The sequence below is a fragment of the Trachemys scripta genome, chromosome 9 (assembly GCF_013100865.1).
Source record: "Trachemys scripta elegans isolate TJP31775 chromosome 9, CAS_Tse_1.0, whole genome shotgun sequence".
NCBI classification, from domain to species: Eukaryota; Metazoa; Chordata; order Testudines; family Emydidae; genus Trachemys; species Trachemys scripta.
The window spans coordinates 36,476,613-36,502,935 of record NC_048306.1 but is presented as its reverse complement, the minus strand read 5'-3'; the positions used below and the strand labels follow the sequence as shown (position 1 = coordinate 36,502,935).

The 26,323-nt window shown below is 38.5% G+C and overlaps 1 protein-coding gene across 4 annotated transcripts in view; it reads right to left on the bottom strand.

Moving 5' to 3' along the window:
- The window catches only part of DIAPH2 (diaphanous related formin 2), an 874,039-nt gene that overhangs the window by 299,798 nt on the left and 547,918 nt on the right, over window positions 1-26,323 (bottom strand). For all 4 annotated transcript variants that reach the window (XM_034781186.1, XM_034781187.1, XM_034781188.1 and 1 more), the window contains one exon: window positions 14,668-14,792. In XM_034781186.1, coding sequence (XP_034637077.1) covers window positions 14,668-14,792 — 125 coding nt within the window. The remainder of the gene's footprint in view (window positions 1-14,667; window positions 14,793-26,323) is intronic.

Genomic DNA, 26,323 nt, shown 5'->3' with positions numbered 1-26,323 from the left:
TTTGTGCATTCCCTTCGTGGACTACGAGAAGGCGTTCGACAGCGTAGAGACTAACGCCATTCTTGAAGCTCTTTCAGAAAAGGGTATCAGCGTGAAATATCTCACATTACTAAAGGAAGCGAACTCTGGCTGCAGCACGGACATATCACTGTTTGATACTCCCCTCCGAATCCCCATTGAGAAAGGTGTGAAACAAGGAGATACAGTTTCACCAAAATTATTCACAGTCTGTCCTGAATCGTTTTTTCGATGAGCAGACTTGAAAGGTGGGATTAATATCAATGGCGAGCGGCTAAACCATCTCAGGTTTGCAGATGATATAGTGCTGATAGCTGAAAATACAGCTCAGCTTGAGAGAATGCTTAAAGAACTGAATGCGAAAAGTAGTAAAGTTGGATTAAAAATGAATTGGTCGAAAACAAAATATATAAGATCAGATGTTCTGCCAAAAACCCAAATAACTCTTGGAGGAGAGCAGATCCAAGATGTTGATAAATATGTTTATTTGGGCCAAGAAGTCAACATGCGTCACAATCATAAAGGCGAACTTTTGCGCAGAAAAAAAGCTGGATGGTGCGCATTCAATGACATCAAGGACATCCTCCAAAGAAAGATTAGCAAAACAACTTGTGCGAATCTTTTCAACTCGAACATGCTTCCAGTGATGTTATGGCAGCGAAACATGGTCACTGACAAAGATTGAAGAACATCAACTGTTTGTCACACAGAGGGCAATGGAACAAACATTTTTGGGCATTTCGCTCCATGATCACATCCCCAAAGAAATAATTAGGCAGCAGTCTGGAGTGCGAGACATTGTTGTTGAAAGCAGGATCAGCAAAATGCGGTGGGCGGGACGTGTGGCCTGACTCAGCGACAACAGATGGACTTGCAGTTATATCCGAGTGGTAACTGCGAGAACAGAAATGGCCATGCGGTCGGTCTCTGAAGAGGTGGGATAATTTCCTAACAAGGAAATATGGACAAGCATGGCAAAGGACGGCCAGAGCGAGAGAAGATTGGAAGATATGTTGTGATCAGCTCAGTCTCAACTGATGAAGGACCAACAGTCTACTCATCTGGCAGACATGAAGAAGATGGAGTGACCACCCCCTTTGGTGACGAGAGTGCTCCCAAAACTGTCAGTAACATTGCAACCTCTGAATACTCGTCCTTCTTCCTCTGAATATTCCAACAGGGCCAGTTGTATATGGCTGGGCAATGGCAAGTAGAATGCATGCATGGGTCTGGCGTAGAGCTCCCACAGTTCCCAATATTGCCAATATGATGGATCCACCAGCAGAGGGAAGCCCATGGCACAGGGTACCACCTGTCCATTGGCCAATCATGTCTGGTTGGAACCCCTGACTTTCTAGGGCTTCTGTCTGGGGTCGTCTTTCCTGAGTGTCGTAGAATCCTGTGAAGCCTCCTGCTCATCAGAAAAGAAGGCAGATAGATCTCTGATCACAACAGTACTGATGGTACCAATGGTTGTGATTTGAGGCAGGTGGGTGGAATGGGGAACAACTTCATCTCTCCGTGATAGACTCTTCCTCTGGTCTTACAACCTACCAGAATATAGACAGACCCAATAAGAGCAGTGAATCCGGATGGGGAGAGCAAAAATGACTTCTGGGAAGACATGTGTCTCAGATATTCCCAAAGCACAAGTAGAGTCACTGCCCCCACAATGGGTACTGCCCCAGTTTCAAAGTGGATGTAAGCACTAGGAGCTGTCTTTCTCACATCTTCTGGAGCTGGTGTTGGAATCATGGGATCTGTGAAGATTTAGTCAGGCCTTAGACCTTAGTACCCGTGTGTGCTGGCTCTTCCCTTTTTTGGGGAGTGCCATACACATAGATGATTTGTCCTTATGTCTATGAGTGTGCCCCTTACTGCCCTGGAAAACCTTCTCCTTAGGCTTAACAGACAACCACTGTTCCCAAGATCGTGCTTTGAGGGGTGCTGTCCACTTTTCAAGGCTGATGTATGGGGGGTGGTTACTGGCCCAGATCTGATTGGGGCTTCATTGTCTTCTTCATGAGCTGTATTCTGAGTTTCAGTTCCTGATCCTCATCAGTTTGGGCGGGGGGGAGTGGCAGATGCTGCACTTTGCAGAAATGGGAGCTTCACCCAGTCAGTGGTGATGTAGGTCACCCACGGAAAAGTAGCAAGGACAGGAAACACAGTTTTTGAATGCAGGGACCCTGGGCATTTCTCAGGCTTCTCAGGGAAAATGTCCCCGGGGTGGTGGTGGTGTTGGTGGTGGGGAAACTATCTAATAATCTATGCTGCACTACACTATATAAACTACTAAAAACTTACTATGTACAATTCTTACAGGAATTATGCAGTAAAAAGGAGCTGAGGACATGAAAGATTCCGACATACACCATGTGGTGGCAAGAAGCAACTGGAGAGTCAATGGCCGTCAGTTGAAAGCATGTGGACAGCTATGGCGCATGTGTGGGCAAATGTACATTGCTTGCAAAAAAAAATCCAGGCTCAAGTGTATGGTGTGCATATGTATCCCACATGTGGAATACGCAAAGGGACTTCACTTGAAGAAGAAGAATTTTTATGATTGGTATCTTTCCGTATAGTGTTTTATTGTATACTTTGTCATTTATATCAAGTCACAAATGAATTCTGTAACTATTTCCCCCCACCGTCCTGGCCATATCAGATTACTGGAAAATATAGAAAGACAATATCAAAATATATTGGGGAGGATGCTAACAATTTGTGCTTCCCCTCATTCTACCCAATATGCCCTTGCCCACACCACATCTCCTACCCTCCCCTCCTAAGCACACTTGACATAAGCTTCGTTGGTGTTTCTCACTTCTTTTGTCCATATTGTTTCCTCTATTCTGTTTTGAGTCTTTTTCCTGTCACACACATCTTTCCCTTTCCTGCCACTTTTCCTATTTCATCTGTCTTGTTTGGTTTGTTCATTCTCTTTCATTCACATTTTAACTTTTTATTTATTTTGCTTTCTTCAACCCTCTCCTGTTCCCTGACTGATTCCCTCTAACAGCATATTTTTGTCCCCACCACATCTCTTGGTTGCTTCTCATTCTCACCCAACCACACTTCTAACTCCTGGCTGCTAAACTTCCCAATCCGTGATTCCCTGTCTACCTGTCCTTTTGTTACTCCAGACACCTACTTAGCTGATCAGAACAACTAAATTAATCTAACCAGAGGTGAAGCATGATAGCAGAAAGAACTTCAGAGCTAATTAAATTCACATCCAATCTCCACCTGCTCTTCTCCTCCCTTATAGGATTAGGATAATGAAATTAAATAGCTAGCCTGAGGAGATAGGGCCAAGAAACATATTGGCACAGTCCTAATAGTAATGCCATATTTTTCGTTGTTGCTATTAAATGTTTTCTCTTCCCATTATTTGTTTGGTGGGAAGATGTCAACAAAGAATTTTCAATCATAGAAAGTTACTCATTGGTAATTCTATTTGCTGTATGTCTCTCTTTTCCCAGCCTGTGAGAAAGACAGTCATCAAGTCTTCACCTATCAGGAAGCAAAGAGGCTAAGGAGCTGTGAACAAGACTTCCTTTCTATAAATCTATAAACAAGACTTCCTTTCTATAAATCAACACTCTTTCCCTGCAGTTAGAAACTTCAAAAGCAGGATAAACAGGAGAAAAAAAATGAGAAAACGGAAAGATTATATTACAAAATTAATGTTTGAGTTTTATTGAAAGCTTTTCCCTATTAGTGAAATACTATGACATACTAAAGTTTCAGCAGCATACGAAGGTTGACCTTATTTAAACGGGGCAAATTTTCCTCAAGCCTCGGCCACATACTATAGAAATTTGGAAAACAATATAATTATCTTCTGTTTATCAACTTTTATAAAAGTTATTCTCAAGAGGCATCCAAAGTAAATAGAACATTTTATTCAGTAGAGAGAACTGAACTCACATTAAGCTATTATAAAAAAGATACAAAATTAATGCTTAGCCCAGAAACACAGTATCAAAAAGAACAACCTCGTTAAGTGCTACACCATCAACACTCCTAATAAATACTAATTACAGTGTGGTGACAGTGTTAATCATTTCTTTATGATGGCTTCAACAACTTGCAAATTTTTTGAGAAGGTGGAATTCCTTATGCTGGGCCAAATTATACCATCACTTAACTCCTATAAAAGTCCACTGAAATCAAGAAATCACAGGAGTCATTGACTTCAATGCAGCTGCATGGGGCTTCACCGAGGACAGAATTTGGCCCACATTATTTTCCACTGTTGGGAAAAAAAATGGCAACTTTCAACCCCAGTTGATGCTAAATTCCTTTTAATTTCCATGCAATATCGACAATAAGTGACATTAGTAGCATTATTTGTTTAGTTTTCCCCATACTGACAAGAAAATCCTACTTTTCATTGTGACTAATGGTAAGAAAACACTTAACAGCATTGTTTAACTAATTTATTTAATGGAGTATCAATTTCTTAAGTAACTCTTATGAAGGACAGCTCATATTCTATGATCTCCTAGGATAAATTTAAAATGCATCAATCCTGTACCATTTTCCTCTCTGAACAAGACTCAATTCCCTGATGTAATAGATCCTAATACATATGCTTCTTGGCGGCTGTTTCAGTGTTTTCTAGATGTAAGCAGAATTTGTCAAGAGAAAGGTCTCAATACCCGCATTTTAAATCAAAGCCCAACACTAAAGGAATAACACATGAAAAATATTGAGTGGGTTTCTCTTCTCTCTCTCTTTTTTAAAAAAAATAACAGGATTTATACCAGAATAATAAGACACCAGTGTTATGTCTACAAGTCACTCTTTTCTGTTCCAATGTTAATCACCACAGAACTTTGAAGTGTACATGGTAACAGTGAGTAGCTACTTTTAAACTCCCATTAGAATTTTGCTCCCCATTTAAGGGAATTCTGAAGCTATTTATTTCATTTCTTTTAAAATGAGAGAACTAGGTTTTAGAACAAATAGGTTTGAAAAAAATTCTATAATTATGAAGATTTTCATCCTTTCCACTAAAGATCTGTTGCAGGGTATTTTTCAGTTTTGTTCACAGGCAATTAGACTCACATAACCCATATGAACGTCAATAAGAAATTCTCTTTTTCTTGGATGCTATAAAGAGAATTTTCCTCTCTGGATAACTAGCAGTGATTTTCCCAAAGACACATTTTAGGTCAGAACTGTGCTTTTCAACCAACGTATTTTAAAATGTCACCTTTGTAGACTGCTACTGGAGAGATCTTTGGAGAAATACTATAAACTAAAAGCTCATGTATAATCCTTTTGTCATTAACTTATAAAAAAGACCTAGAATTGGAACTATTTCAATTACCCTATTCACCCCCAGGTACTAAGGGGTGCCTCCATATCAGAAATACAAGTTTAAAATATACTCAGCAAGGAATTCAAACTTCAGAGATGGGGATCATAGAAGTACCTAAGTGCCCCCTCTCACTTATTTTTGAAAAGACTGTAGTTCAGAACAAGATCTGAATTTAATACAGATAATCATGAAGCAATGGACACCCCATATTTCAATCTGCCTGCAAAAGAGAATGTGCTCCTCTGAAATGATATCTGACACTGCTTCTCATATTTTTCATAGTAATATAATGATACGATTGTGTCATAATTATAAAGTATTTTATGCAATATAGGTCATGTGAGGTATCACTGGAAAGGTTATGTTTTACTGAATATGATTATCCTATTTGTATGAATATATCATTTCTGTACCTAAAGTTAGGAATACCGACTATACATCTGTACTACAAAAGTGTTTGCACCTCGGAAATGCCCACCTGACAGAATGCAATCAGTCTGGCTGGCTAACTGGGAACAAATCAATGGGCCATTAGGGAGAACAATATGTCTCCCTCCTTCCTGAGAAGCTTTCTTGGGATGCTACAAACAACCTCTGACTCATGACTGCTTTGATCCTGCAGAGTCATGTGATCATGTCCCTGGTAATTGACTCCATGATAGAATACCAGTATTTTTCCACTGGGGAAGGAGGGAGGAACTACCCTGGAAAACAAAGGATTCTCACCATATGTAAAACCTATTTAAGCAGGGGAGTGACATAATCAGTGGTCCTTCTTCACTGAATCCCCGCCCAAGATGACTACTGTGAACATCTAAGGGCTAGTCTACACTGGCAATGCTAAAGCACTGCCATGGCAGTGTTTTAATGTGGCTTGTGTAGTCATGGCAGAGCGCTGGGAGAGAGTTGTTTCTCCCAGAGCTCTAAAAAAGAAAAACCACCTCCACGAGGGGCGTAGCTCCCAGCGCTAGTGCACTGTCTACACTGGCGCTTTACTGTGCTGAAACTTGCTGCGCTCAGGGAGGTGTTTTTTCACACCTCTAAGCGAGAAAGTTGCAGCACTGTAAATTGCCAGTGTAGACAAGCCCTAAGAAACAAAGACACAATTATGTAAAGACACATTATGTAAGCATAGCGACACCAGTTTTTATTTAAAGGTTTTACTAGCAGGTAAAGTGGAAAATATATATTCATAAATTATATGAAGAGTATAAATATAGATTAGGATGAAGAAATTAATAGTTTTATTTTATAACTTTTTTTCAGTACAGTGGGGAAAAAAAAAAGATGAAGGACCACAAGTGGAAACGATAAGGCTGAGTGCATGACTCCAAATAGAGATAGCAAGCCCAACTTCAACAGTCTATTTACTGCCTTGAGAGAGACAAGGTGGGTGAGGAAATATCTTTTGTTGGACCAACAGAAGCTGGTCCAACAAAAGATAACTATAATAATGCTGCATATTTATTACACTATTTCATATGACTACTGCTTGCATTTAGTGAGAACACTTGCTGTGCCTGGGATTAAAATTTTTGACCATCTTTTCTCTTTATAAAAGAGTCAAAAATAAGTTGTCAAAGGTGGATTTAATGCAATATAGTAAGGTAAGTAAACCAAGCATCACTATTAGAAATAGCTGTTCTGGCTCTTTTCTCACTAACTTGTGCCTCGTGTCTGATTCTTTTCACACCATTACCATTGGGTTTTTAATTATGTCTTGCTTCTCTCTCTGGACAAATGAGCACATCTCCTTTCACAATGTAAACAGTGATTTGCCCACAAAGAACAGGAAATTCCTAATGCAAGCTACAAGCACTATGAACTAGCAAACCCTTTGGTCAAAAGTATTCCAAGATCTAGATATGGTATCAGATAGTGTCTTTACTACAGGCCAAAGTCTTCCCTCGTATAATGATTATAACAGGAAATAACTGTTCCTGTGAGTACTGCCAGTCTTGTCTCTGCCAGCTGCAGTTTTTACCATTAGGCCCTTGATGGGTGGATTAGTCAACGATGTCCCTAGGCAGAACAGACTTTGCCAGTCATCTGGGACAATATACATGAAGGTTATTGTGTATGTCTCACTGAAACAAATTCCAATCCCCCCAAATAAAACAACCTCCTCACTGCTTGATGATAAGAAAAAGGCACTAAAAATCACAGATTGTGCTTTTCGGGGGAAGAGGGGAAGTGTGTATCTTTGAATTTTTGCTGTATTATACAATAATCTGCATTTGTTTTAACATTTAATAAATAAATTTGCCTTACTTTTTCCAAGAACTGCCGTCAAGAACAATGTAATCAGATATAGTGCTATTGTTTTAACCAGTCTTGCGGAAAACTGTCTTTGCCCATACAGTAAGAGCAACTAAGGATTAAACTTCCCCTTCCACACTCCCCTCACATCAGTGAATACGAACTTCAAAAGCCTAAGGTTGTCTCTACACTACAGAGACTATACCAGCATAACCCTGTAATGCAGATGCAGACTACACTGACAGAAGGGTTTTTTTTTTGGTGTATGATCGTTACCTGCCCTAACAAAGTTAGCTATGGCCATAGAAGCATTCTTCCACTGACATAGCTGCATCTACACAGGGGGGTTAGGTTGGCATAGCTATGGCATCAGGACTGTGTTTCTTTCATACCCCTGACTGACATATGTATGTTGAGCTAAATTTTAAATGCAGATCACATCTAACTGGGTCCATTCAAAAGCTATTAGGCATGGCAAAATATGTTAATAAAAACAAGATGGTAGATACTGGAATAACCTGGGTTTGGTCAACTCTCAAAATATTAGGATGATTAACCATCAAAAAGTAAGAAGGCCAGAGGGACTGTGCAGTGGCTGCAGCCTTCTCCACTTTTCGCTGCTGCTTGAGGAGATGTGAGCTATATAGTAACTATACTATAGCAGGCTGCTAATAAATGGCGCTGTATTTTGTTTCTATAAACATTATGTTAAGCAAAGGACTCTCTTGGAAAAAAGAAAGGAAAAGGAATTCCATAAATCTAGGACCAAAGAATGGATGTCACACTTATAAAACGGGACTGTATCTTGGAAAGCAGGGACTCTGAACAGGACTTAAGGTTATGGTAGCTAACTGAATAAGATGCTGTAACTAATAGGGCCAACGAGACCCTCAGGTGTATAAGCACAGGAATATCAAGTACAAGTAGAGTTGTGGTATTAGACCTCTGTATATGGCATTAGTGAGACTATTACTGGGATAATGTGTCCAGTTCTGAACTCCACACTTCAAAAATAATGTTGACATATTGGAAAGGTTCAAAAAGGAGTTACAAAAATGATTCAGGACCTGGAAAAAAACAGTACAGACTACAGAAATTCAGTCTATTTAGTTTATCCAAGAGAAGGTTAGGAGGAAACTTGATCACGGTCTACAGGTATCAACATGGGGAAGACATTTCTGACAGCACACAGGTCTTTATAATCTAGCAGAAAAAGGCATAATGAGATCCTATGCCTGGAAGCTAAAGTTAGACAAATTCAGACTAGAAATAAGATTCAATTTTTAACAGTGAAGGTAATTAATCCTTGGAACAAATTACCCAGGGACATGGTGGATTCTCTATTACTTGAAACCTTTTAATCAAGACCTTTCTAAAAGACATGCTACTGCTCAAACAGAAGTTATGGATTTGATGCTGAACTGATTGGTTGACATTCTTTAGCATGCACTATGCAGGAGAACAGACTAGATGTTCATAGTAGTCCCTTTCTGGCCTTAAAATCTAGAAAATAAACTGCTCAAGGTGGGGTAGTAATAGCCTAGAGTCTGTCTGCTTCTACAAGGCGTCTACTTCTTATAACCCTGACAGCTCCAACTCAGACCTCATTATTTCTAGCAATACTGTCTGCTATGCATATTAAGGCAAAGGACCAATGATTAACCACTTGAGAAAGGTAATAATCCCCTAAGATTATACTGCCTGGAGTGCTTTTATTACCATTTTAAACTGAAATTTATGAACAATTATGCAGGGAAAATATATATACTCCTGAACTTGGATCTGCATTGATATTTCTAGGACAACCAATCTAAAACCAAGTCTGTGCAGGGTTCTAAAGCAAATCTAAAATAAAACCAAATCTAATTCTACTATCAAAGGCTCTCTTTTCATTTAGTTTCAGCAAGTTCTCCACTAAATCGGCTATTCAGATAGATGTGACCCCATGATTCCTCACATTTTTAGTCAACAAAATGTGTTGAAAAAACTGTTCAAAATCTATATCAAGTTAAATACTACAGACAAAATAACTACATACATTATAATGAAAAATTTTAAATTTAAAGTTTCAATCAGCCTACAATGTTTATTTGAATACATTTTCTCTGCAATGTTTTTGCTTTGAACAGTTTGTGGAATACTGTATTACTACTCTCTTCTTCCATGTCTATCTTTGTGTAAACATAAATGCAGCTTCATGAGATAATTGCTTTGATAGTTACAGATTAAAGTACATGAAATAATACTCACTGAAGTCATAACATACACAGAAAGAGAAAAAAAAGTTATATGAAAGTACAAATTAAATTGCTTAAAAAGGGAACAAGAAAAGCAAAAATAGATATTTCAATTTTGTAAGTAAGCTTTACATTCATTCATTCATCTCTTAAAGACTAATCAATACCTGGACCTGTTTCTTACTTCTCTTCTCTCTCTCATTTTTTTTAAGCACGCGAAAACTGGGTCAATATTTTCTCATCATAACATTTTCTTCACTGTTGGGAATAGGGTGCTCTATTAACTGACCTCTTATCTTAGTATGGCACCATGCAATATTTATTTTGTATTCACTGAAGACAGTTCCAGCTACAATTGATACTGAGTAGCCTCTATTTATTGGTGTACAGGGAAAGCGAAATGATACCTTTAATTACGATATATGCATGGAAGTGCATCCCCGAGCTCCCTCTGCTGAAAATGATTAATGTTCTGACATTTTTGTCGTCCTTTTTCTGAAACGCGCAAGCAGTTATAGAGCACATTGAGCCATTCTCCCTGAAATTCCACAATTTTCTAATTTCACTGTGTGCCATCAGCAACCAAAGAATTCTACACTGGGCTGACAGAAATAGAAGAAACACACAAGGGAGGCAGAAAGACCTCTTTTTCTCTTTTAAGCAGCAGTGTTGTTCTTGAGTCTAAAAAATAAAGTATTTGAGTATAAAATAAATGAGTGTATTCAATGGCGAGAAGAAATAATAAATTTGATCGTGTACTACAATTAAATTTACTGGAACTGCCTTTCTAAAAATAAAAATCAACTATTTATCAGGTCATCTATTAATTATGAAAAGAAAAATCCTTAGACAGAAACAGTTTTTTTCTTACAGCCTTATCTATTTTGTCAAGTCATCAAATTTGTTCAATGTTACAGTATGATAAAGCTGCCAGGCACCTACTGCCTAACATGCCTCTTTTAATTACCAAGACCCATGGATGGCATCTTGCTATGATATCAGAAGTGTGGTGATGTGCAACGAAGTGAAGCCATTTCGTTAGTTGAGTTTCACAGCCCCAGCCCTGATTTCCACAGAAAACTGGTCAGGCCCCAGAATTTTGGGCAGCATGAAAAAGTTAGCAGCAATCTGTTAAAATGAAATTTTTCTTACCTTTTACTTCCTCTGTGCAGTCTGGTTCTACCAATGCAGTCAGATGAAGGAGTCGCATTTCTTTTAAAAAATCAAGAAGGAAGCAACATAAATTTTAGCATTTTCATATCATCCAGCCACCAGCTCCTCCCATTCTCACTTACCCTTACCCTATGTGAGCTATTTCAAAGATTTAAGTAACTGATCCGCACTATAAACATACATACAGAACAAGAGCATCAACATTTGCTCAGAGAACTGAAGGGTATGGTTCTGCAAGGGTTTAACTCATGTATAAATGGAATTACCAAGTAAGAAATTACACTCTTTCCAGCCTAAGTCTCACCATTGCAGATGGATGAGATCTGACTGGCTATCCCCAACATATTGAACTTGGTGATGGTGAAGAAAATGGCTATCATTAGACAAACTCCTTCAACCAGCTTGAAAATAAAGAAAACCCTGGAAACGAGAAAACCATCCCGAATAAAAAAGAGGAGCCCTAAATAATGGGTCATGGGGATCTGACAGGTGGTCAAATGCAAGAAGCTGCTAGAAAATGGGAGACTAAGATTAGAATGTATGTGAAAACTCTGACCGCCTAAGTGTAGCTATAACTGCAACCTGCACTTTGAGGAACTCAGGGGTGAACCCAAATCCTTTAGAACAGCACTTAAAACACTGGAAGTGATTCCCTATAATAGGCAAAGAAGTTACTCTTTTTTTCCTCAAGTGTGAACAAAACTAAATGTGGATCTAGCTCCTGAAGGATGCTCTGCTCACAACACAAGTTGACTGAATGAGCAGATTGGGATTGTGGTTAAGGAAGGGAGATTGGGAGAGTAGATGAAGTAGGAAGATGGCGCTTTAGAACTGTTATGCAAAATATTCTTAGACCACATGGATTATTCTGGTCATATTCAGGACCGTTTTCTTATGAAACCATGAAGCAAATGGGATGGAAGGGCATACGTAAAGCAAGAGGAAAGTTTTTGATATAAATTAGCCCTGAATTACTTTCCTGTGGTCCAGCCAGAAACTGTTAACAAACAGGACCATGTAGGGAAGACAGCACTTGAGAGCTTAAGACTCACTCTCTCACTGGACCTTATCGCAGTGTGAGCTACCTGGCTTGTTGGAAAAAGTGCGTCTGTAGCGGGGTGGTCACCTGCTCCTGCCCGGAAGGGCTTAAGACAGCCCTGGGAGAGGGCTGTTGCAGGGGGAAGTAGCTACTAGGCTGATTGGGGAAGCAGCCGCAGCTGGGCCATGCCCCAATCAGGCCTCAGCTGGCCCAATATAGGAGGCTGGGAGCCAGAAGCTCAGCAGTCTCTCTCTAGCTGTAGAGGGAGATGGACCTGGCTGCAGGGATCTGAGTAGAGTAGGGCTGGGGAAAGGCAGAGGAACTGGGGAGGCTCCAGCCTGGAAAGCCCCAGGCTGCGGCCTAGCAGAGCGCGGCCCACGGGTAGGCAGAGGCAGCAGGTCCAAACCCTCCTTGCCAGTGATGAGTGGCTTATAGTGCAGTCTGACCCAGGGAACGGGGGCTAGTTGGTGACTGGCAGTAGCCCATGACTGAGGCAAGGTGGGGATTAGAGGGTTGGGGGTTCCCCAGAGAAGGGAGGCCCTGAGAGAAAGGGGTTCCTGCCAGGGGACAGCACCCCAGATAACAGGGCACCGGGTCTGAGAGGGACCCGGGGGCCAAGCGGCAGCGGGACTCTGGCCGGCAAAGGGTGCTCTGTGCTGGAAAGAGCTAATTCTCTGAGACAACCAGCAGGAGGCGCCGCAGGGGTGAGTCCCGCACCTTCACAGTGTCTCTAATGCAGGTGATCAGAAAAGGAGCGAGGGATTATATAGGTTAGTGCCGGTTCACGAAAAGTCTTTTACTTGGACCAAGTGGAGCAGCACCAATCCTTTAACCCATGGATGCAGTGAAATACCGTGTTCTGTAAGGATCCGCTGTGGGCAGCACTGTGCTAGTTGCTCCTTTCTAGGGGGACTGGGGAGGAATTTTTCCCTTACCACATGATTGGCCAAGGCAAGTGTTCCGAGGTTTTTTTTTTTTTTTTTGGCCTTCCCTTCAGCAGGTTGGGGGGCTTCGTTCGAGCAAACTTGAAATGGGAGTTAGGCTATGACTTTGAAACTCATTATGTAAATGTGGGGCAGATGTCCAGCGCAGGTATTCTGTAGGGAAGGGATGCAACGATCAGAGAAAATGGATTGGTAAAGGATTTAAAGCATGTATTCTTTAAAAGAGCAGAAACCAGGGGGTGGGATGAGGGGGGCCTACGACTCCTACGGCTGGTATGGCAGGGAGCCAAACTCCCCTCCCCCACAAACCTTCATTCGAGAGGGGGGATGGTGAGGTCCCAGCAGCAGGTTGGATGGGACCAGGATGGGTAAGGGAGAGGGCTGACAGAAGCCCCTTGGGAATATAGTGAAATGATTATGCAGTTACTTGCACTGTACAGTTTCATCTGCTGGGTATTCCCAGATATTTAAGGATAAAGTTGTGGCCTAATTAAATCCAGTGTCTCCTGTCCTTCCAGCATGGCCAATCAATGACTTTTCTCTAACTCCCTTACAAATTAGTATGCCAGTTGGCAGGAGTGCTCCCCTTTATATTAGTCCACTGATCACGCTCAACAGATTTCCCCAAATGGGTTAAGGTGAGCCCACTGGCAAACATACCTATGTGTACTGCCTCTCCTACGGAGGAAGTTGAATACTCATGCTACATTCTATCAGCCCCTCAGCTTGTGTAAATAAATACATATACAAACCTCATGAGTTAGGAACAGACAAACACACATTAAACATTTTTTCATTTAAAGAAATATATGGATTTCTATATTAAATTACTGACTGAAAATTTCCTTTAAGCACAATGGAAAGGTAGACAGTTCCACATAAATTTGATAGTTAGCTTCTTGCACTTACAGTCCTTTACTCTTGAGCAAAAGTTGAACTACTTCATAAGTGAAAATTTTTGAAAGGGGAGGGGGAACAACCAGAGGTTAAATCTTGAGACAGTGACTGACATAAAGCTGTCGATTTTAGTTACTTTTAGATAAAGAATTCACAGTATTTATTCTCTAGAGAGATAACATGATAAGCCAATCTTCAGTTCAGACTATTTAATCATACTTACCAGAGCTGACACTTTTCTCCTAAAATTATAACTTTCAAAAAAATCAAAACAGACAATGACTATCAGCAACTTCTAATACTTTAAACTAAAGTTTTCTTGATGAGCCAAAATTTTGCAGCCAAAACTTCTCACTAAATATTTTCCATTTTCTACTCTTCTTTCCATATTCTTTCAGCCTGAAGTGATGCAACCACTATCTAAAAGTTTGTTCTTTGATCATATGAAGCTATACTCTCTCCAGTTTATGACAGGATCCTGGGTATTCAGCTCCTTCAGTGGGGAGCCTTGAGAATGGTGTCATCTTTCTTCTTAAAAGCCGGATTACAAAGGCTACAAGCTAGCCACAGAGAAGAAGCAAAACACATTTCACTTCTGCTAATGGCTTAATGTTTTTAACACTCAAAACTTTCTGATATGCGCTTCCCTGTGCAAAACAATAAACATGAAACAACAGACACTTCTAACTGTTAATTTCAAATATTGTAAATATTTAATAAGACAGACAAAAAACTAAGATTATCAACCCAGAAGTGCAAAAAGGATATGGTCATCTTTTCCACAAATTTATCATGTGCATCTTCTGTTTTAGGGAACTTCTCAATATCATTTTCTAGGCGATGGATCTGAAGTTCCATTGAATCAAGGTTGCTCTTGAGACTTTGAGCTGAAACTTAGAAAAAATGTGACAATGAATTAGAAAAACTTCTGGAATTCTGATTTAAAGAAAAGCAATGTCAAGAAAAGCAATGTCAGTAGAAGTATTCTTGAGGTAAAGAGAATAATTCCACTAAGCAGGCTCTCATTTTTTCTGAATTACTGCTCATAAAAATTCTACCGTTCATAAAATAAGTGAGAATGTGTAATATAATATACCAAATCATCATGTTAAATGTGGGAATGTCACCATTTTATTCAACCATTAGTTCAAATGGATCTATTTCTATTTAAATTTATTGATGGAAATTCTAATATTTCATTCTTTTAAATCTAATTTGAAGATTAAAGAGAAACTAAGGTTCAAAGTGATTTTATCTTATTAATGCATGTACTTGACTATATAAATGATTTAAGGGAAAATTATAGAAAAAAGATCAAATGTTTTTCTTTTATTGAAATACACTGATTTCTATAAACCAACATCTGTGGAAGCCCTCAATACTTTTAACACCTACAGACAAATATTTGGATACCAGGAGCTATTGACACCTTACACAAATACAAATAAAGAAAATATGGTGAAACAGCAATCATATTAATTTAAAAATAAAATATTCTGTAATATCTCAATGTACCCTCTCACACGATATTAATTATGGCTTTATTATCCTTGAAATTCTTTACACCTTTTTTCCTGTCCTTCTCCTAGAAGACTTATCTCAAGAACCATATTAAAAATGTGCTAGTATTGCATATTCACTTTACACCTTCTCCAGCCTGGTTCTGACAGGATTCTTCTCTACCTTTCACTTGCTATATACTCTATACTTTCCTACACCTACTATCATCTATGAAGAATAATATCTGATAATGATTTAAAGAACTAACATTTTCCTATTTTGGATGGCTATGACACTAAGTATAGTGGTTGTAGCACCAGGGCTTCCAAACTGTGGGTTGTAATATGCTTCTATTAAAATAAAGCACATTCCCCAAACAGGGTAGATAAGTATCTAAGATTTCTTTTTTAAAACAGTTCGGTTGGGTTTAATAAATGTATGTATGTGCTATCTCTACAAGGTAAAATATGCATTTTTGAACCATATTCTGCCATCTGCCTTCTGATGTGCAACACATATTGCTGTGGAGCTCACAAAAATCAGACATGAAATCACAATAGCAGATTTTCCAAAGTTAGCCCTTTAATATTAGTGTGCTGTTTGACAACCAGATCCTTCCTCAGCATTACTTTCTGAGTCTCTAGAATTTTGCCGCTTTCATTTTAATGGAAATGTCTTTGACACAAACTAGCAAGCTTTTAATGATAATGGAGACAGCTTTATAGGTGAGTAGTCTCACTTTAAGGCAGATATCTACTGATTGATTACTAGGTCTCTTTCTTGAATGTTTTATGTCTTATACTGTATCACTGTATACAAGATTATTTCCTGCAGTTTAGCTGGTTGTGCTTCCTGCGTTCTTTTAATAAGGGGACTCAGTGGATCTGTAGCTGTAATACACTAGACACTTTTTCACAGGTTTTCATTTTTGATTTAATTGGTAAGATTTGCTGTTTCACAAGTGACTCACCCAGAACACTTAATAGGAGTAGATTTACCTTTCTTTTTTTATGTTTGTACTTAAAATAAAACTCTGATTAAAAACAATAAATCAAAAGGTTTAAAACAAAACAGGTAGGAAAAGTCACACACACACACACACACACACACAGTTGAGGCACAGATAGTGGAGATGTAAATCCGTACAAACAGCAAAAATCTATTAAACTGACCCTGTTCTCACCTGTACCCTTTTTGCATTGATGTAACTCCATGGAACTTAATGTAGTTACTGCCAATTTAAAGTGGCAACAAGTCATATGTTGTAAGCACAGTAAGTATCAAATTCCAATATACTGCATTTATCTTATTTTACTGATTATTCTAATTGGGGGGGGGGGAAGAGTACGATACTAGATGAGCAGAAGATGCAATAGCACAGCCAATGAAGTAAGGCCCAAGTCTTGCAAACATGACCCATGCAGGCTGACCTTTGCACTCAATGCAAATAGTTTATTAATTTTTGGTGAGCTTGAAGAGAAACAGTGATATTTGTGCTGTAAGTGAAGAACTTGTTTGAATTACAACAGTAATAGGTTTTTATCAGCAATGTGATATATTTGGATAGAGAAAAAACAACACAGAAGTAAAATGTGCTGGAATTGAAAAATAAATTAGAAAGATGGAAATGGTTATTTTGTTGGTAAAGAGAATAGTAGCTGGTAAATGAACTGGCACCATAACAGAAAACAAAGTATAACTGCATTCAGCACTCTGAAAATATTTAATCACATAATTGCCTAGCAAAAAATAGTTCTTTACCTTTGCGTTTGAAATTTTAAAGTATCAAGACAAAACCAATTAACAATGACAAAAAAGCATGAGTTTCTGTGCTTAATTATTCCTCATATTAGACCAAAAATCACCCAACTATTTCTCTACTGGGGTCTTGGAAATCTTAGTATGTTGAAATTGGGGGGAAAAACACACATGGGATGCATTTAAAAGTGACTTTATTGTTATTAGTGAACTATGAACAAGTTAAAAATTTCCTAGATTCAGAAGCACACTACACAGTACTTGTGTTGGTGTCTCACTGACACCATGATCAAATTTTTTTTTTTTTTAAAGCTACACACTGTACAGATGCCAGGGTCTAACTCACCCCATGTTTAGATAATGAAAACAGAGAACAGCAACAATATAAAAAGGTACATACACAGCGAAGTGGGAGTAAACAACCTACTACTTTGAACAAATGGGGCACATAGGTGCCATTTTCTGAATATACAAAGTTTTTACATTTCACTCATTTTTTGTGTTTTTTGTCTCATTCTCTGGAACAGATGTAACTCCTTCCTCATTTCCTAGGCCCTACACATCAGTTCACAGCATGCTAGATGCTGCTTCCCTAGAAGCCTGAGGAAAGGCTGCAAGGTATCTTTTCTGCACCACTGTCATGATGGAAATTAAGCAGGGAGAGGGACCACCCGTCAACTACGGAGGCACTCCAGAGAGACTCTTTTTACACAGTAGTTTTACCATTTCTGTATCCATGTCCCTGATAAAAATTCATCTCTTACTCAGAGATTTTTGATGCCATGTGCAATTCAACAAAATTTAAACAATATAGTCATTCAGACATGTGCATGTGCAATGCAACAGTGAGAGGCTTTTTCTACCCAACAATGAGTCTTTGCCCCAGCAACTGTGGGCTTGCCAGAAAATGGATCTGACTATTGTGGCTTTCCTAAAAACTCTTCCTAGCAAGTGTAGGCTTCCCAGAAAATCAAGTTGAGAGTGTTATCTTAGAAGAAACTCAATTTGCTGGACAACTGCGTTCATACATGAGGCAAATGTTATCTGGGGGTCTCAAAGACTCCCCCTGACTCTTTTAGTGCATTTTTTTGAAAAACAAAAACCACTGAAATGATGAAGATAATAACAATGCTGAAATATTAATATAATCATATCATAACTTCTGCCTCAAAATTAAAACAATCTGACGCTAGAATACCTTCATAATTAATTTAGGAGTCTAGATACCATAATAGAGGCCCAATTTAAATGTATACCCCAAATTAAAAAACACAGTAAAAGAACTAAAGAAGAGCAACAGTGGCTTAATAACCATGTAAAAGAAGCAGTGAGAGATAAAAAGGCATCTTTTAAAAAGTGGAAGTCAAATCCTAGTGAGGTAAATAGAAAGGAGCATAAATACTGCCAAATTAAGTGTAAAAATGTAATAAGAAAAGCCAAAAAGGAGTTTGAAGAACAGCTAGCCAAAAACTCAAAAGAAAGTAACAAAATGTTTTTTAAGTACATCAGAAACAGGAAGCCTGCTAAACAACCAGTGGGGGCCCATGGATGATCGAGATTAAAAAGAAGCACTTAAAGATGATAAAGTCATTGTGGAGAAACTAAATGAATTCTTTGCTTCAGTCTTCACAGCTGAGGATGTTAGGGAGATTCCCAAACCTGAGCTGTCCTTTGTAGGTGACAAATCTGAGGAATTGTCACAGATTGAAGTGTCATTAGAGGAGATTTTAGAATTAATTAATTAACAGTAACAAGTCTCCAGGATCAGATGGCACTCCCCCAAGAGTTCTGAAAGAACTCATATGTGAAATTGCATAACTATTAACTATGGTTTGTAACCTGTCCTTTAAATCGGCTTCTGTACCCAATGACTGGAAGATAGCTAATGTAACACCAATATTTAAAAAGGGCTCAAGAGGTGATCCCGGCAATTACAGACCGGTAAGTCTAACGTCAGTACCGGGCAAATTAGTTGAAACAATAATAAAGAATAAAACTGTCAGACACATAGAAGAACATAAATTGTTGGGCAAGAGTTAACATGGTTTCTGTAAAGGAAAATCGTGTCTTACTAATCTATTAGAATTCTTTGAAGGGGTCAACAAACATGTAGACAAGGGAGATCCAGTAGACACAGTGTACTTAGATTTTTAGAAAGCCTTTGACAAGGTTCCTCACCAAAGGCTCTTATGTAAATTAATTTGTCATCGGATAAGAGGAAGATCCTTTCATGGATTGAGAACTGTTTAAAAGACAGGGAACAAAGGGTAGGAATAAATGGTAAATTTTCAGAATGGAGAAGGGTAACTTGTGGTGTTCCCCAAGGGTCAGTCCTAGGACCGATCCTATTCAACTTATTCATAAATGTTCAGGAGAAAGGGGTAAACAGTGAGGTGGCAAAGTTTGCAGATGATACTAAACTGCTCAAGATAGTTAAGACCAAAGCAGAGTGTGAAGAACTTCAAAAAGATCTCATGAAACTAAGTGATTGGGCAACAAAATGGCAAATGAAATTTAATGTGGATAAAGGTAAAGTAATGCACATTGGGAAAAAAATAACCCCAACTATACATACAATATGATGGGGGCTAATTTAGCTACAACTAATCAGAAAAGAGATCTTGGAGTCATCGTGGATAGTTCTCTGAAGACATCCACACAATGTGCAGCGGCAGTCAAAAAAGTAAACAGGATGTTAGGAATCATTAAAAAAGGGATAGAGAATAAGACGGAGAATATTTTATTGCCCTTATATAAATCCTTATATGAATACTGCGTACAGATGTGGTCACCTCATCTCAAAAAAGATATACTGGCATTAGAAAAGGATCAGAGAAGGGCAACTAAAATGATTAGGAGTTTGGAACGAGTCCCATATGAGGGGAGATTAAAGAGGCTAGGACTTTTCAACTTGGAAAAGAGGAGACTAAGGGGGGATATGATAGAGGTATATAAAATCATGAGTGGTGTGGAGAAAGTGAATAAGGAAAAGTTATTTACTTGTTCCCATAATATAAGGACTAGGGGCCACCAAATGAAATTAATGGGCGGCAGGTTTAAAACAAATAAAAGGAAGAAGTAGTTCTTCACACCGCACACAGTCAACCTGTGGAACTCCTTGCCTGAGGAGGTTGTGAAGGCTAGGACTATAACAGGATTTAAAAGAAAACTAGATACATTCATGGAGGTTAAGTCCATTAATGGCTATTAGGCAGGATGGGTAAGGAATGATGTCCCTAACCTCTGTTTGTCAGAGGCTTGAGATATATGGCAAGAGAGAGATCACATGATCATTACCTGTTAGGTTCACTCCCTCTGGGGCACCTGCCATTGGCCACTGTCGACAGACAGGATACTGGGCTGGATGGACCTTTGGTTTGACCCAGTATGGCCATTCTTATGTTCTTAAATGACCCCAATAACATCGTAATGACTTTTTTTACTACACTAAAACCACAACAGGTATTCAGATTAAATCAATTATAACAGGTTGTTCTCATCATAGTTTGAGAATATTTAAAGAAAGAAAAGGCAGTGTTTTGCCTATCATGTTTTAAATTTTTGTACATGTTTGGGGTCCAGGAGATCCCAAAGATCTTAGAAGTTTAATATTTCATTTTTATCACTGACATTCACGGGTCTGACTCCACTACCTTTTTAATTATTTCTTTTTTTACCACTATACATAAACCACAACAGGTAGGATGATAAAACCACTGAGGAAAGACTGAACTCCATCCTAGTTTGAGAATACTTAAGAAGCACAGATTTGGCATGACAATTTTTATTTACATTTTTGCACGCATTGGGGTCAGATAGGCTCCAAAACATTAGGAGGTTATATAAAACAAGGGAAGAATTTTCAGTCTTTTATTTTTATTATGCAAAATTCAGAAAACAGTTCAGATTCAAGCTTGAGGCCAAGATGATCATCAGTACTAACGGATCTTTACACAGGAAGTCTGAGGGATGCATTATACATTAAAGAGTTGTACTCCTCCATTGATAGGTGCCCAACTTTCACTAACGACACTGCTAATTATGGGTGGAAATAGATTACAACATATTTGAATTAGCATGTGTAGGTTCTGCTCAAAATCCAAAGGCAGTCTGATTTGCTCGGAAGTGTTTGTAAATGAATCAATGACATCATCACTGCTTTCAAGCAGCTAGAATTTAAAGAAAAAGTCACAATCAAATGAATGGATATTTCTAAAAAAAAACAGCCAAACAGCGGAAACATTACCGGTGGTTCATAGAAACTTGTATCTTACAAGCACATAAGCATGGAAACTGCATTCTATTGATAAAACCTTATATTTTGATACCTAAGATCCTAACAAATTGAATTTTGTTCCTTTAACTAACAACATTTTAAGCCTCAGCTCAGGGACAGAGGTAACAGTGAAATTCAAAAGCACTTGCATTATTCAACTAAATGTTTTAACCAAGGTAAAAGTACAAGGCAAAGATTTACTCTACATTTACTGAAGTATTTTAGTTTTTGACACACAGGACAAAAGGCAATTTTGTAGATAATCTGTAAGATGTTTCCTGACTAGCCAAACCAGCGTCATTCAATGACATTTTTAAAAAACAGAAAGAAATGTCATAGGTGAGATCTTCTCCTTTTATGTGAGGGAGTATGTCTGCCTTTTGTTTATGAAATAAGCAACCTTTAGGTACTTATTGCTTGGTGATTCTGAATGCTGTCAAAGCATCAGTAGGCAATAAGGTCATCCCCCAATCTTTGTGATCATATCTTCATTGCAGAGTTAGTCTGGACTAACATGGGTGGAGCAAAATCCTATCCATGTGAGCCCCATGTAACTGCATCCACAATGGTGCTGTACTAGCTTGAGTGCTGGGCTGGATTTCTAGCAGGCTATCCCATGTCATGTAGTATTGCATCAAACTGGATACACTACAAATGCTCTCTCTCTCTCCCTCCCCTAATAGGGAGAAACTGTCTGTGGCATCAACACGAGAACAGTGCTTTATGTAAATAACTTCCAAGTGGACTTCTTCATTATTAATTCAGACAGTTCTGATGATGAAAACAAAACAGCATTTCCCAGAAAGAACTTTTAACGAGAATGTCATTAAGGAATTCAGTACTCTGCCTCAGAGGTGGACCCTGAAACCTTGGGGTCCTCCCAAGTCTGCAAAGTAACAGGGAGGGTTCCCCTTGTCAAATCCAATACTTTTTCATGAAATATTTCAGATGCGATGAACTGGCATTTTCTGACAAAACAGTATCTCATCAGAGATCAGCTCATGTGCGTGCGCTCTCTCATTATGTGTGTACATATGTGCTTGCACAAACACACACACTCCAACCCTCCCCCTGCTGTTTAGGAAAGGTATTAGAGACTTTATTTTAAATGAATACATGTTCAATGTATATTTACATATATAATGCTGCATGCACATTTTACCTGTTTCCACTCGTCAGTAAATCATTGTGAAGGATTTACTATTTAAGTATTATGAAAAATGACAAATGAGAAGAGGTTTTCATTGGCTTTGTGATGGGTCATGGACATTTGATAGGAGTCTTTGGAGGTTTTGGGTCAGTAAGCTTGTTAATAATAAATAGGCATAATACTGTGTACATGCAGCAAAATGGAACTTCTTTGAACAGGTAGCCCTTGCCATAAATATGTGAGTAAGACTGAACCAGTATTCTGTCACCGCTCCCTCCCCGAAGTGGAGATTTGCAAAGAAAAAAAAAGAACTTTACTTTTTCTTTTAGTCTGCCAGTCAGATTTTGGGTACACCATATCCCTCCTTGTTTTCACAAGCACCAAGTTCTGTGGTGCATTATCTACCCTGAATATTGAAGGAAAACTCAGTTTTACCAAGATAAATTTCTTTTGTTTCATATTTGTTTAATGTTTTTTTAAATTTATTAATCATTATTAGGATCCTTTAAAGTGTCAATCTGAACACATTCTAATTTTGAGATTTTATTCATAAAATAAAAACAAATGCTGTTCTCAAAATAACAAGGACTTCATGTGTACCTACCTGCAAACAGCAAATTTTATTTTCTCCACTAGTATACTATTGATGCCTAACAAAAATATGAACTTAAATAAACAACAACATATTGACTAATATGGTCAAGGTAAATGCTGATTAAACTAAAAAAGTTTTCAAAATGTTATTTTTATGCATATATTAGTTACATTCTATTAGTGGATCTGAAAACTCACCATAAATCTATGTTATTTTTAAGGAGTATGTTTAAAAATGTGGTCACAAACAGCATCCAACAAATACAACATCAAAATCCCAATTCCTATTGCAATATCTGCATACAGTAACTCCTCACTTAAAGTCATCCCGGTTAACGTTGTTTCATTGCTGATCAATTAGGGAACATGCTCGTTTAAATTTGTGCAATGCTCCCTTATAACGTCGTCTGGCAGCCGCCTGCTTTGTCCACTGCTTGCAGGAAGAGCAGCCCGTTGCAGCTAGCTGGTCCCCGCTCCCCTAAGTTCCCTGTGCTGCAGCCGCCCAGAAGACTATCAATCGGCAGTTCAGCTGTTCCTCCCCGCAAGCCATGGGCTGCTCCTGCCCTCTGCCTTGGAGCTGCTCCCAGAGACTCTTGCTTGCTGTGCAGGAAAGGAAGGCAGGGCTGTCAGGGTGTCCCCCTCCCCCCGTCCCCCGCTTACCCCTTCTCCATATAGAGCAGGGAGGGGACACGGACGGAGAGAGACATAGAGAGTTGGGGCAGCAGTTGCTGTCTCAACTTCCTGATCCACTTAAGAAGACAACGCTTAAGAGTAGGTCAGCTTACTTAAAGGGGCAGTGTGCACCTCTCTCTCTCTCTCTCTCTCTCTCTCTCTCACACACACACACACACACACACAAGGTGTGTGTCTGTCTGTCTATGTCTGCTACACTGTCTCCTCTCCCTCCTGTTCCTGCTGCTTTGATGAGATGCTACATTAACAACAATGTGTTAATCCTTGAGGGCTCAGCCGAATGCTAGTTCATCATTTAGCAGCAAGGCATTCCCTGTGAAATATCCTTCTAACTTCAACACCTCAACCAAGCTTCACAATCATCATAGCTGTGAACAGTATTAAATTGGTTGTTTAAAACGTATACTGTGTGTATATCTATATAGTATATAGTTTTTTGTCTGGTGAAAAAAATTTCTCTGGAACCTAACCCTCCCTGTTTACATTAATTCTTATGGGGAAATTGCATTCGTTTAACATCGTTTAGCTTAAAGTCACATTTTTCAGGAACATAACTACAACGTTAAGCGAGAAGTTACTGTATTTGTCCCAATCCTTGGGCATTAGGTAGTGCATCATTTCCACTGATGATCATTTCCATATATTAACCCCCTGACATTGGAATTCTCAATATAGGATGTCAAAATTAGGGTTTCTAATCATCAAGGAACACAGCTTTAAGGGGGCTTTAAAAGGGCCAATATCACAAAGCTGAAAACAATTATGCTAAATCAGCTGGGAGGAATAATTTAATCAGAACAAATTTAAATGATAATTAGCAATTGTTTAAGAACACTTTACAAGATGCACAAAAAACACAATCAAGGAAGAAGTTGCATTGGTTAAAAACCCAACCTGTTTCGAGAGTAAGTGAAGGCAACGCGCGTGCTCTCTTTCTAATGTACAAGAAATGGAAGAAAGAGGAGGTTAATAGTAATGAATACAAACCGGAAGCTAGGAATTGTAGAAAATGGATAAGGCAAGCAAAGGGACACAAGGAAAAAATTATGGCTGGTAGAGTTAAGGATAATAAAGAGAAAATTGTAAAGTAGATTAGGAACAAAAAATAATCCTAATAATGGTATTGATCAATTACTAGATGGAAATTGCAGAATTATCAATAATAATGCAGAAAAGGCAGAAGTGTTCAATAAATAGTTGTGTTCTGTATTTGGGAGACAAAACAGATGATGTAGTTATATCATATGATAAAACTTTCCATTACACAAGTCTCTCAAGAAGATGTTAACAGTAGCTACTAAAGTTAGACATTTTTAAATCATCAGGTCATATAACTGGCATCCAAGGATTTAAAATAGCTAACTGAGGAGCATGCTGGACCATTAATGTTGATTTTTAATAAATCGTGAGACACCAGAAAAGTCTCACAAGACTGGAAGAGAGCTTATGTTTTGTCAATATTTAAAAAGAGTAGATGAGATGACCCAGGTTATTATAGGTTTGTCTGTCTAACATCAATCTTGGGGAAGATAATGGAGCTGCTGATATGAGACTTCATTAATAAAGAATTGAAGGAAGATAATATAGAGAGTAATATAATTAAGGCCAATCAACATGGGTTTATGGAAAATAGTTCCTTTGAAACTAGGTGATTTAAAAAAAAAAAAGAGATTACAAGTTTGGTTGATAGAAGTAAAAAATGCCTCTGTAAGGCATTTAACTTGGTATCACGGGACATATTGATTAAAAAAATAGAAAGATATAAAACACAACAAGGCACACATGAAATAGATTAAAAGCTAACTAACAGATCAGGTCACAAACTGTTATTTTAAATGCGAATAATCAACAAACAGGCATGTTTCTAGTGTGATCCTACAGGGAATGGTTCTTGGCTCTATGCTATTTAACATTTTATCAATGACTTGCAAGAAAACAAAATTACTGATAAAGTTTGCAGATAACCCAAACATTGGAGGAGTGGTAAATAGTGAAGAGGACAGGTCACTGATATAGAGCAATCTGGATCGCTTGGTAAACTGAGCACAAAAACAATGTGTTTTAATATGGCTAAATGTAAATGTGTACATCTAGGAATAAAGAACATAGGCCATACTTACAAAATGGGTGACTCTACCCTGGGAAGCAGGGACTCTGAAAAATATTTTGGGGGTCACAGGGGATAATCAGCTGAACATGAGCTCTCAGTGTGAAGCTCTTGCCAAATGGGTTAATGTGATCCTCGGATGCAAAAAAGGGAATTTCAAGTAGGAATAGAGCGGTTACTTTACCTCTATATTTGGCACTGGTACAACTGCTGTTGGAATACTGTTTCCAGTTCTGGTGTCCATTATTTGAGAAAGATGTTGATAAACTGGAGTGGGTGAAGAGTAGAGCAACAAGAACAAGTAAAGGATTAGAAAACTTTCTGTGCTGTGATAGACTCAAAGTGC